This window comes from Hoplias malabaricus, chromosome 4, assembly GCF_029633855.1.
Source record: "Hoplias malabaricus isolate fHopMal1 chromosome 4, fHopMal1.hap1, whole genome shotgun sequence".
Taxonomy (NCBI): Eukaryota; Metazoa; Chordata; class Actinopteri; order Characiformes; family Erythrinidae; genus Hoplias; species Hoplias malabaricus.
Window position 1 is genome coordinate 25,721,717 of NC_089803.1, and position 11,300 is coordinate 25,733,016.

Here is an 11,300-nt window from a genome sequence, read left to right on the forward strand (position 1 = left end):
CAGTGGAAAAAGTTCTTGGTGAGGTTTTAGATGCTGGTGATGACACTAAACAAATCCATACAGTGTCAGTATTCCACTGACTGGTCATGAGTTAATTAAATGTTAATAACTTTCCAAAAATAAACAGATCTAACACACAAATAGATGTAATTATGTTGTTTGGTGATTTCACTGGCATATTAGGGGCTTATCATCACAGACCCAAACATGATACATCGACTTTATATTCATTTCTTATTAAAATGCATTTCCTCCCATTTCCACATTATACAGACTGTGACAGACTTTTTGCTGATTAAAAGGAATTATAATTATCAAGTATTTGTAGGTCCATTGGTGGCTGTGGATAGTATTTCTCTTCATACCATTTCATTATCATCATGTTTCATGACAAAGCCACTTCATACCTATTCATGAGTGAATGAATGAAGCATGTGAGTGGATGAGTGTGAGTATACAAATAAGTGAATATATGTGAGAGAATGAGACTGAATGAGGGAGTGGGTGAGTATTTGAGTGAAAACGTGTGAGAGAGAAAGTGAGTGAGCATGAGTAAGTGAATAAGTATGTGAATGATTATGTAAAAGAGTATTTGAGTGAGTGAGTGAGTGAGTGAGTATGCGAGTTAGTATGTCAGTGAATTGACTTATGTGAGTGAGTGTATATAAAAGAGTATGAGTGAATCTTTGTGAATACATGAGAGATTGTGTGAGTGAGTTATAAGGCCGTTCTATGAGATTCTTTACATCTATGAAATAATCTAATTAAGTGATGAGCAAGATTCCTTTGTCTATAAACTTTCCCAGGACATATTCACCCCTCAGATATATGCTGCAATTAATTTACAGCGGCCAAATTTGGTGCTCTGCTATATCACACATAATGAAATATACCGTCTGGCACTCTATCAGTTTCTCAATAATTCTCGCTGTTTTATTTTGTAACGGAAGAGAGGAGTTTTTTTTCCTGAAATGTTAGGTTAACATTCAATATATTCGTTCATTCATTCATTATCTGGAAGCGCTTATCCAGTTCATGGTCGTGGTGGGTCCAGAGCCCACCTGGAATCATTGGGCGCAAGGCGGGAATACACCCTGGAGGGGGCTCCAGTCCTTCACAGGGCAACACACACACTCACACATTCATTCACACAGTCACACCTACAGACACTTTTGAGTCGCCAATCCACCTACCAATGTGTGTTTTTTGACTGTGGGAGGAAACTGGAGCACCCAGAGGAAACCCAGAAGGTTGTGAACTCACAACCTCCAGGTCCCTGGAGCTGTGTGACTGTGACACCGTGTCACCCTTTTATATATATACTATTACAAATTATCATAAAATTCTATGTTTAAATAGTATATCTTGAGATGTGTATATATCGTAAAACATATGTTAAGAAATTATTTTTAAAAAAGAAGTCATTCGACCTTGTAAAGCTACTGCTGACAGAAAATTAGAAGGCGAAATAGTGTTGATAATTTTCAGTGTTGTGAAGAAGACGCTGAAAAAGACTTCTAGGCCGACACCATTTTTCGTTGCAAAATCATAATCAGGTTTATTACAATGAAAAGAATAGCATCTTAACAAGCCCTAATGGATAACTTGCTGAGAATTTAGGCAATGTCTTCTCACATGTTAACTCACAGGTTTAGTTTATATAGGTTGGTCAGTGTCAACATACAGGGGTTGGACAATGAAACTGAAACACCTGTCATTTTAGACCACAATAATTTATTAGTATGGTGTAGGGCCACCTTTTGCTGTCAATACAGCGTCAGTTCGTCTTGTAAATGACATACACAAGTCCTGCACAGTGGTCAGAGGGATTTTAAGCCATTCTTCTTGCAGGATAGTGGCCAGGTCACTACGTGATGCTGGTGGAGGAAAACGTTTCCTGACTCGCTCTTCCAAAACACCCCAAAGTGGCTCAATAATATTTAGATCTGGTGACTGTGCAGGCCATGGGAGATGTTCAACTTCACGTTCATGTCCATCAAACCAATCTTTCACCAGTCTTGCTGTGTGTATTGGTGCATTGTCGTCCTGATACACGGCACCGCCTTCAGGACACAATATTTGAACCATTGGATGCACATGGTCTTACTGGTGCAATGTGCAATTAATGAAGATTGTCCACCAGGCTGCTCCAATTTAGCCATGAAACCTCCCACACTACAATGACAGGTGTTTCAGTTTCATTGTCTAACCCATATATGGTGAATACTATGGCTTTTGTTTACTTCATTTCCTGTCCTGGTATAGAGAGATAACTTGTAAGGACATCCTGTTTTGCATTTAAGAACAATGGGTCATTCCATGTGCTGTACCCACTTAATAACTTAATATGCCTATGTAGACATTAAATTCTACTTCGTTTTAATATACTTCAATAGTATAACATATGAATCCATTACAGAGAAAATCGGGTTGGTTTTGTTTGTTTACTGGGTAAATAAATTCTCCTGAGGATCCGTGCTGGCGGAGATGTCATTAAGGTGAACTAGTACTTGACCACCTAAATATGTCTGAACTTAGTAAAGCTCCTTGTGTGCTGGTCACTGAATGGTCGGTGGCGGAGAGCCATGTTAATGGTTTAAATTAGAGGAGAGCAGCTAGAACGATGAGCGGCGACAATGAGCGGCTGTTTGACGTCAGTGAGGAGAAATGGGCTCTGTATAAATACAGCGAGTGACACAACCGCCCCAGAGACAAGGTCCAGCTAATCCAGCACTTTCAAACCAGCAGGAGAGACCTGAACCTGACAGAAACACTGAGGGGAAAGAGGGAAAGAAAAAGCGCGGAGAGATGCCCAATTCAACCAGCTCCACATCCTCCACCAAGAGCATGAGGAGAGCCGCCTCCGAGCTCGAGCGCTCCGACTCCATCACGGTAACAGCTCTCAACTCTTCGCTGCACTTTTCACCCCGACACAGTCGTGCTGTAGTTGATGTAGAAGAGATGCACGCACCTGTTCTGCATGTTTAAGGGTAACTGCGCTTTAACTAACGGCAGGAGGTGGATGCGCTCGTGCCGTTTCCAAAAGCTTTACGCACTGAACATTGCGCGCGCTGAGTTCCCGAACACAACATCAACTTAATAAAACGTATTTGCAAAATCATTGGGTTCACAGGCGTCAAGTGCAAATGCATAAAGTTCATGTGCATTTATTAATGTTTATCATCTCTACGGGATAATGCACGAGCTTTAAGTATACGTGTATATGTTTTAAATATAAGTTCACATGCTTAAAGTAATAATGCGTAAGTTCATACACTCGATTTTAACTCACAGTTAAATTAATGTGTTGTGACTGTCAGTGTTGTGTAAGTTCGTCTTGTGTACGTGACTGTGTATAAGTTCATACACTCTTATGAAAAGATGGTTCAGTTGTCACTGATGATAATGAACCATGGAAAGAACCACGAGTTCTGTTTAGAACCGTTAGTGAGCTTATATGGTCATTTGCATTGTGAAATGATTTATCAGACTAATGGAGAACGTGTTGGATGTGTGTTTTACAGAGTGTAAATGTGTGTGCCATGTTTTCAGCGAGTGATGTGTGCCCATAGGTTTTAAGCTCACATTTTAACTGCCTGTGCATATATATATTTTACCTTCAGTGTAAAAGTGAAAGTGCGTGATATTTAACGGGTTTTCTGAGGGCTGCCGACCACGGAGTGAGTTCACCTGCACAGGGCAGCTTTAGATGCATGAACTTTCACTGATTGTAGTCTACAAGTGAGCGTAGACAGTGTGAGCGCACAGGGGGCACTAATATGAGGCCGTCTGGGGCAAAATACAATTAAACACTTGCACACTACACACTGAAATATCTTTGTGCACAATACATTAAAAAACTTGCACAACTCACTGAAACACTTGCACAACACTCTGAGACACTTGCACAACCCTCTGTAGCACTTACACAATCCACCGAAACACTTGCACAACTATGGAGTGAGATCACTGTCTTTCATGCGGGAGCGCAAAAACTACACTAAATCGAGCAAGTCAGACTCAAGGAGCGCACAGAATCATGAAAACCAAGCTAAAACAGCCACAGCGATGTAGCTCCGCGCTCTCGTTTCACTGTTTTCAGTGCGCACTCCCGTTTTTTCCTCACTTCAAAAAATTTGAGCTCGCTTCTCGGTTTTAACAGGAAATACGTCACAGATTCAAAACCTGGTAACCGATTCCTAATGATGGCTCTTGAATCTGAAAATGGTTAATTACTCGAAGCTTAGTTGCACCGTGCACATAAGTGCTATCTGGTGGCCAAAACCTGGGGTGACCAGACGTCCTCTTTTACCCGGACATGTCCTCTTTTTTAGACTTAAAAAATGTCAGAATTTCAAAAACGTCCGGGATTTTGTTTTTCTAGAGCTTACATTGAATATCGAGAAGCGTTTCGTTCACAAACTAGTCCCGCCCTCCCCTACTCCGATTGGGTCGCTTGAGTGAGAAGGGGGCGTGGTGAAGTAGCCTAAAATCTTCTGATTGGACGGTCTGACTGTAGAGCTACCGTTATTGGTCGATAACCTTCTCTGTAAACATTTAATTGGTCAGTCTGTACGTCAGTAGTCCTTGTTTACCTCAGGCAAAGCTCCTGTATCTACCCTCATCTCGAGCAGCTATGCCAAAAAGTAAATGTAAGTTCTCGGTTGAATTAAAAAATAAATTCCCATGTTTTGTGCAGCAAATAAAGGTGTAAAGGACCTTAAAGCACACATGGGTTCAGCTAAGCATACAACGGTTTAAAATCGTGTTTGGGTGCATTACCATACATAAAAACAGTAATATATTAAAAAATAAGTTTAGAATACACTCATAACACATCTTGATGAAGCACACTGGGGAAACTATACTGTTGTAATTACATTCACAGTGTTGCAGCGAGCTCAAATTTTTGAAGCGAGGAGAAAACGGGGGCGCGCACTGAAAACGGCGCTACATCGCTGTCGCTGTTTTAGCTCGTTTTTCATGATTGTGTGCGCTCGTCGGGTCTGACTTGCTCGATTTAGTGTGGTTTTTGCGCTCTTGCATAAAAGACAGTGATCTCACTCCATTCCACAACACACTGAAACACTTGCACACTACGCCTGTGTATCTCAGTGTAACAGGAAGGTAGTTACTGAAGAACTGAGCATACTTAGAAGCACAGGGGGAAATAATGCTTGATAAATCCCTGAGCTTTGAGCGCGTGTGTGTGTGTGTAGTCCCCCAGGTTCGTGGGCCGGCGGCAGAGTCTGATCGAGGACGCGCGGAAAGAGCGCGAGGCTGCAGCGGCGGCGGCGGAGGCGGCTGAGGTGAGCGAACGCATCGTGTTCGAGGAGGAGGACGGAAAAGCGCTGCTCAATCTATTCTTCACCCTCCGCGGCTCCAAGAGTCCCGCACTTTCCCGCACATTCAAAGTGTTCGAGGTACGGAGAGAGAGAGAGAGAGAGTGAGAGAGAGTGAAAGGAGAGAAAGTGAGAGAGAGAGAGGAGAGAGAGAGAGAGTGTGTGTGTGTGTGTGTGAGAGAGAGAGAGATAATTACAACAAAAGAAAGGCTTATTGGAATTTAAATAGTGATTTAAAAAACAAATGCTATGATAAGGAAAATGACCCCATTATTTACAGGTTTATAGATTAGAACTGTTTTACATTTAGTCATGTTTCTTGTGTCACAAATCATTCATAGACATTTGAAGCTAAAATGCACCACGTGGAGACCAGGCCCAGTCGGAAGGTTAAAGAAGGTTTAGGGGACCTGGAGTACTTTGTCCGATGTGAAGTCCATCTCTCGGATGTTAGCACCCTAGTCAGCTCCCTGAGGAGAATCTCAGAGGACGTCAAAACCACTAAAGAGGTCAAAGGTAACTTTTTAAACTTGTGCCTGCTTTTGCTAATACAATAGAATGCTGTTTTATATTAAAATATTAAATATTCTTTTGTTCTAAATTCTTTAGTCCACTGGTTCCCAAAGAAAATTGCAGAACTGGACAAATGCCATCACCTGGTAACTAAATTTGATCCAGATTTGGATCAGGATCATCCAGTGAGTGTGTCTACCTTTCTTAAACATTATAATGAAGAGAACGCTCTCTGTACACTCTCTGTACTGTCTGGTCTCCAGAATAGAAGCATAGATGTCATTTTCTCTCCTTTAGGGATTCACAGACCCAGTGTACAGAAAACGAAGGAAGGAGATTGGTGATATTGCTTTCCGATACAAACAGTAAGTGAAGGCCACTTGTCACACTGTGAAATATCACATCCTTTTAACAAGTGGCAGCATCTTAAGGGAAGGATATATATTATTATAATGTGTCCATGTGTCTCTATATTTTTCCCTTCATTTTAAAACAGCCGCTATTCTGTGGATACTATGTGAAACTGTCATTAGGAACTGACCTGTAGAATTGCCCCAAATATAACTGCAATAAAATCTCTTTAAACGTACTTTCATTAGAAATGAGACAGGTTATGCTTCCTTTGGTAGTTACCATTTTGAAGATACATATTTTGATTTGAAAAATGTCTATGCAGAATACTTCCTAATCTGTGACTCTTGTAAAACACTCTTCAGCTGCTTTTAGACATTTTAGACTTGTTCAAGAATAGTCAAGTGGTCATTATCAAACTAAACTACATAAAGTACAAAGGCAAAAATGGAATTTGCACCACGCCTTAAGGCTTTAAGTGTAACCCTGACATTTATTCACATTCTGGAACTGGCGAATAATTTATAAAACCTTGGGATATTCAGTTTGAACTGTAGTTTGGGCATTTACTGAATAATTAGCCTGAAGATGTAACAAGACTGAGACTTTAAGCAACCCTTCTTGTTGCTTTATTGCAATGCAGGAAGGTCATATTTTCATCTTTTCAAAACGTTTCCATCAGTCATATCTTCAAACGCTTTTACTTGCCGAGATGTCACAGATTCTCCTGCCCTGTCCCACAGAAATGTTGTTCAAAATTGTATTTGTCTGTTTTTCAGTGGAGAACCAATCCCTAGAGTAGAGTACACAGACGAGGAAACCGGAACATGGTATGTGTTTTTAAACTGCTTATAAAAGAGTAGAGCCTTACCCGACTGAGCCTGTAAATATGCGCATATAGTGCTTCTCTGAGACCACGCTTGTAGATAAACTGATTAGTTAAGGTTAAACGTTTAGACTTTTGTGGGATTTATGATCTCTGCCCATGGCGGCGTGCTGTTTTAACTCAATCACTGTCAGAGCAGGCAGCTTGGCTTTAAGGGAATTGGTTTACACAGAACAAATCAGGTCACCTGCTCGGCTGTGCATTATGTTAGCATGTTGTCTCTGTGTGTAATCTGGTTTGTGATTTGATATGGAGATCACACTGAGGCCTGAACTGCACCTGTGGTAAAGCAACACGCCTCAAACCTGTGAAGTTAAGTGATTTTGTTTGTTTTGAGTAATCTGAACATCTTGACAGATTGTGTGTGTGTGTGGTTTGACAGGAAAGAGGTGTACAGTACCCTCAGGGATCTCTACATTACTCATGCATGCAGTGAGTATTTAGAGGCATTCAAATTGCTGGAGAAACACTGTGGTTACAGCCCCAATAACATCCCTCAGCTAGAGGACATCTCAGCATTTCTTAGAGGTAATGAGCAAATTAGTATCTGCAGTATTATTGTTATAGAGTTTCAGAGTTTGGTGCAACTCTCTCTCTCTCTCTCTCTCTCTCTCTCTCTCTCTCACAGAGCGTACAGGGTTCCAGCTGAGGCCTGTGGCAGGTCTTCTTTCAGCTCGAGATTTTTTGGCAAGTTTGGCATTCCGTGTGTTTCAGTGTACGCAGTACATACGACACGCCTCCTCACCTATGCACTCCCCAGAACCGTAAGAATTCTTTATCTCTACATATTCAACAGTCAGATCCCTCAAACCTGGATTGTATACTGTCAAAAACAAACAATCGTTGTCAAAAATGGCCAGACATTTTAAAATTCTTTCGTGAGTTGTGATGAGTATAAAATAGATGTATAGAGATTTTATTACAAATATCTATGGAACATTTCTCTTTCTAAAATGACATCTTTGGTGTTTAGATTATGATGATTTAAAAATTAAGATAAAATTGCACTGTGATAACAAGAAAACCTTAATTTCTGAATGTTTCTAAATGTCTATTTGTAACAGCTGATAATAATGCAAAAAAATGTTTACTACAGATGGTGTAAATGATGCTACAGCACTAATAAATCTTAAAGGTGTAAAGGGGTCCTGTGATTCAAAACAAATGATGTTCTTTTGTAGGGATTGTGTACATGAGCTGCTCGGCCATGTCCCTATGCTGGCTGATAAAACATTTGCTCAGTTTTCCCAGGTAAATCATTGAAACCTTTGCTGTTTTTGAGAATAATTATCTGTTTAGGAGAATTATTTGCAAGTTTCATGTCAAATTTTGGTCTGATTTGTGCTTCTTGCCAGAACATCGGTCTTGCCTCTCTTGGTGCATCAGAGGAAGACATTGAAAAATTGTCAACAGTGAGTATTTCATTCCCTGTGGCATTTGTTCAGTTCTCAGTTTTTCCAGGTTACTAATTGCACTATTGCTTTACTCATTTGTGTGTGTGTGTTTCAGTTGTATTGGTTCACAGTGGAGTTTGGATTGTGTAAGCAGGGAGGAGCACTGAAGGCTTATGGAGCAGGTCTTCTGTCCTCCTATGGTGAACTTGTGGTAAGTGACTGTGATTAAGTGACTTAAAGATTTACTCTGGATCATAGGCTACTTTAGACAATATAGCTATATTTTAATGTCTCTGTATGATGACACATTCACCTTTCTCTGGATTTCCTCCTCATCAGCATGCCCTCTCAGATGAGCCAGAGATCCGTGAGTTTGACCCAGAGAGGGTAGCTGTGCAGCCATATCAAGATCAGAATTACCAGTCAGTCTATTTTGTGTCCGAGAGCTTCTCAGATGCTAAAGAGAAGTTGAGGTAAAGAAACTTAAATAAAGCTTTAGGTTTTTGTTTGTTTACCTTCAAAGAACAAAAATCCAGTTTGATTCATTTTGCAAGTCAATCACAATTATTCCTTTTAGTAGTTACATTTTAAAAATAGAACTTAATAGTTTGTATATAATTAACTGAACTGCAAATAACGTTTTTTCATGAACACAGTCTTTTAGAAGTACATTTTAAAATGTAGAATAAAATTTTAGATACAATTTAATCCAATCTGATTCCCCATAGGATACTTTTGGCCTCTTTTGATATGTTTACCATATGCATTCTTAAAATCTGCTGTTATTCACCTTTTAGTCAAATTCAAAGCAAATTCATTTTATCTGTGCAATAATTTAATATCAGCTTTCATGTCCAATCTCCCGTTCTTCGTTCTCCCTAAACCAGGTACAGTTATTATTATCTTAGTCCTAGTGACAGCTTTTATGAAGTCTATGGCAAATTTAGTACATTAGGAAATAAGAGGTCAAATGATATTTTATTAAATCTTATACAATACAGTAGTTACTGTCCAATATGATGTTATGTATTGGTAGGATGGCCATGATTAAAGTTTAAATCTTGTAAACATAAACGTTAAGGTCTGCTTCATACATTTTACTTACATTTCATGACAGAGAGTATTCTGCGGGCATCAAGAGGCCATTTTCAGTGAGGTTTGACCCTTACACAAACAGCATAGAGGTGTTGGACAATCCCCTGAAGATCAGAGGTGGGCTGGAATTGGTGAAAGATGACCTGAAGATCCTGACAGATGCCTTAAATGTGCTGGCATAAGTATACTCCACCATGCCACCTGCTGCCAACGCTTAACATGTGCATTTCTCTTTATGTTGTGTTTTTAGTACTTTTTTTTTTTTTGCTGTAGTTGAAGTTGCTTAAAAAATGCTAAGTGGCAACCATCAGACCTCAAGTTTGAATTTCTTTCCAAAGACTTTTTTTTTTTTGTCAAAAGAAAACAGTAATTTTTTTCAAAAATAAACTCACAGAATGAAAGTCAAGTTCTATTTATTAAGAAAAGTAAAAGATAACATGTAAGATTACTATTTATCTAAAAATGTACTGCTGAACTGTGGATAGATGTATGTAACTATATGTAAGCATCCCTTCTAATTATGAATGTATAAATATTTTCAATACAAATATATGGCATGAGTGTGAAAAATGTGAAGTATCCTGCAAAGAGTAAACATAATTTCATCAACATGAACTCTCGCACAGTGCACTGTGTGGTACGCAGTAATTCCAAATGTGAATTAATCTCTGAGTAACAGTAAAAAGCAAAGAAATTTTTGTTACTGTGACCAAAGGGGTCACGCTTCGGCTATTATTTGCAGGTGGACGTGGAAAGTAATGTGCTTTGTGCATTGTGGTGGCTGATTCAAATGCATTATTTCATCTGTGCTTGCCTATGAGGCATTTGAGCGCTGCTGCTATTAAATCAACAGGATGGGAAATTAAACCATTTTAAAATGATTGCCCATGAATGTCTGTTTCTCTGCTCTAAACATCCATAAATGAGCCACTTAGATGATTTAAGAACTGCAGAATTTTAAACACTGTAGCATAAATTCAGGCATTGGACAAATATACAGAGAATCTGACATTATTACGAATGTTATTCCCAAATGTCCTCCACCCTACCACCCACCAAACAACATGACACACGTCATTTCATTTATAAACACTACCACAAAAGTTTATGCACACAATTTACAGTAACTACTTCACTTGACAGCTTTGGGAAATCCTTGTGGAACATCCTTAAATGCATAGTTGAAACATGCTCTAATGTTTTATGATTTACAGAGTTTAACTAATTTAAAACAACTGTATGTGTGCACATGTAATTCAGGTTATTCTGCCTGTGAAAGGTGGTCTAACCAAATTGACTGAAAATGGTTCAGTATTATGACTGTGCAGAGCTTTAAAGCAAGTCTGCTCTAGCATAACAGTGTAAAACAGGATGAAAACAAACTGATTCTTTAGAACAAATTGGAATTTTAAGGCACTACCTTTTCTCCTTAAAAGCTAAGCCCCATTTGAAATTAAAATGTTTTTTATTTATTTATTTATTTATTTATTTTGTCTTGACTGCTATGTTCAGAATCTGTTATAAACACCATAAGTGATAGAATTAAGAAGAAATAAGTAGAAATAATTAAGAGGAACCGATGAATTCAGTGGAAATGATCCTAATCATGGGGTTAATTTACTATCCATTTTGGGAGGTTTGAGCTGATAATTAAGTTTATTAGATATATTTTTAGAATATATATTTGTAATATGATATTTTACAATTTATAAAGTCTAA

The 11,300-nt window shown here is 39.0% G+C and overlaps 1 protein-coding gene across 1 annotated transcript; it reads left to right on the plus strand.

Moving 5' to 3' along the window:
* The first annotated feature begins 2,617 nt into the window (after positions 1–2,617).
* Positions 2,618–10,427, plus strand: th (tyrosine hydroxylase). The gene is made up of 13 exons (XM_066667411.1): positions 2,618–2,892; positions 5,220–5,423; positions 5,684–5,858; positions 5,952–6,040; positions 6,153–6,220; positions 6,986–7,036; positions 7,475–7,620; positions 7,721–7,856; positions 8,274–8,343; positions 8,448–8,504; positions 8,602–8,697; positions 8,826–8,959; positions 9,604–10,427. The coding sequence occupies exons 1-13, from the start codon at positions 2,809–2,811 to the stop codon at positions 9,761–9,763; spliced, it is 1,470 nt and encodes a 489-aa protein (XP_066523508.1). The 5' UTR covers positions 2,618–2,808; the 3' UTR covers positions 9,764–10,427.
* The last annotated feature ends 873 nt before the right edge of the window (positions 10,428–11,300 follow it).

Bases quoted from the DNA above. Each gene is read 5' to 3' on its own strand.
- th (XM_066667411.1), top strand. From the start codon at position 2,809: ATGCCCAATTCAACCAGCTCCACATCCTCCACCAAGAGCATGAGGAGA. The intron at 8,505-8,601 runs GTGAGTATTTCA...TGTGTGTTTCAG, and splicing joins ACATTGAAAAATTGTCAACA to TTGTATTGGTTCACAGTGGA. The intron at 8,698-8,825 runs GTAAGTGACTGT...CCTCCTCATCAG, and splicing joins CCTCCTATGGTGAACTTGTG to CATGCCCTCTCAGATGAGCC.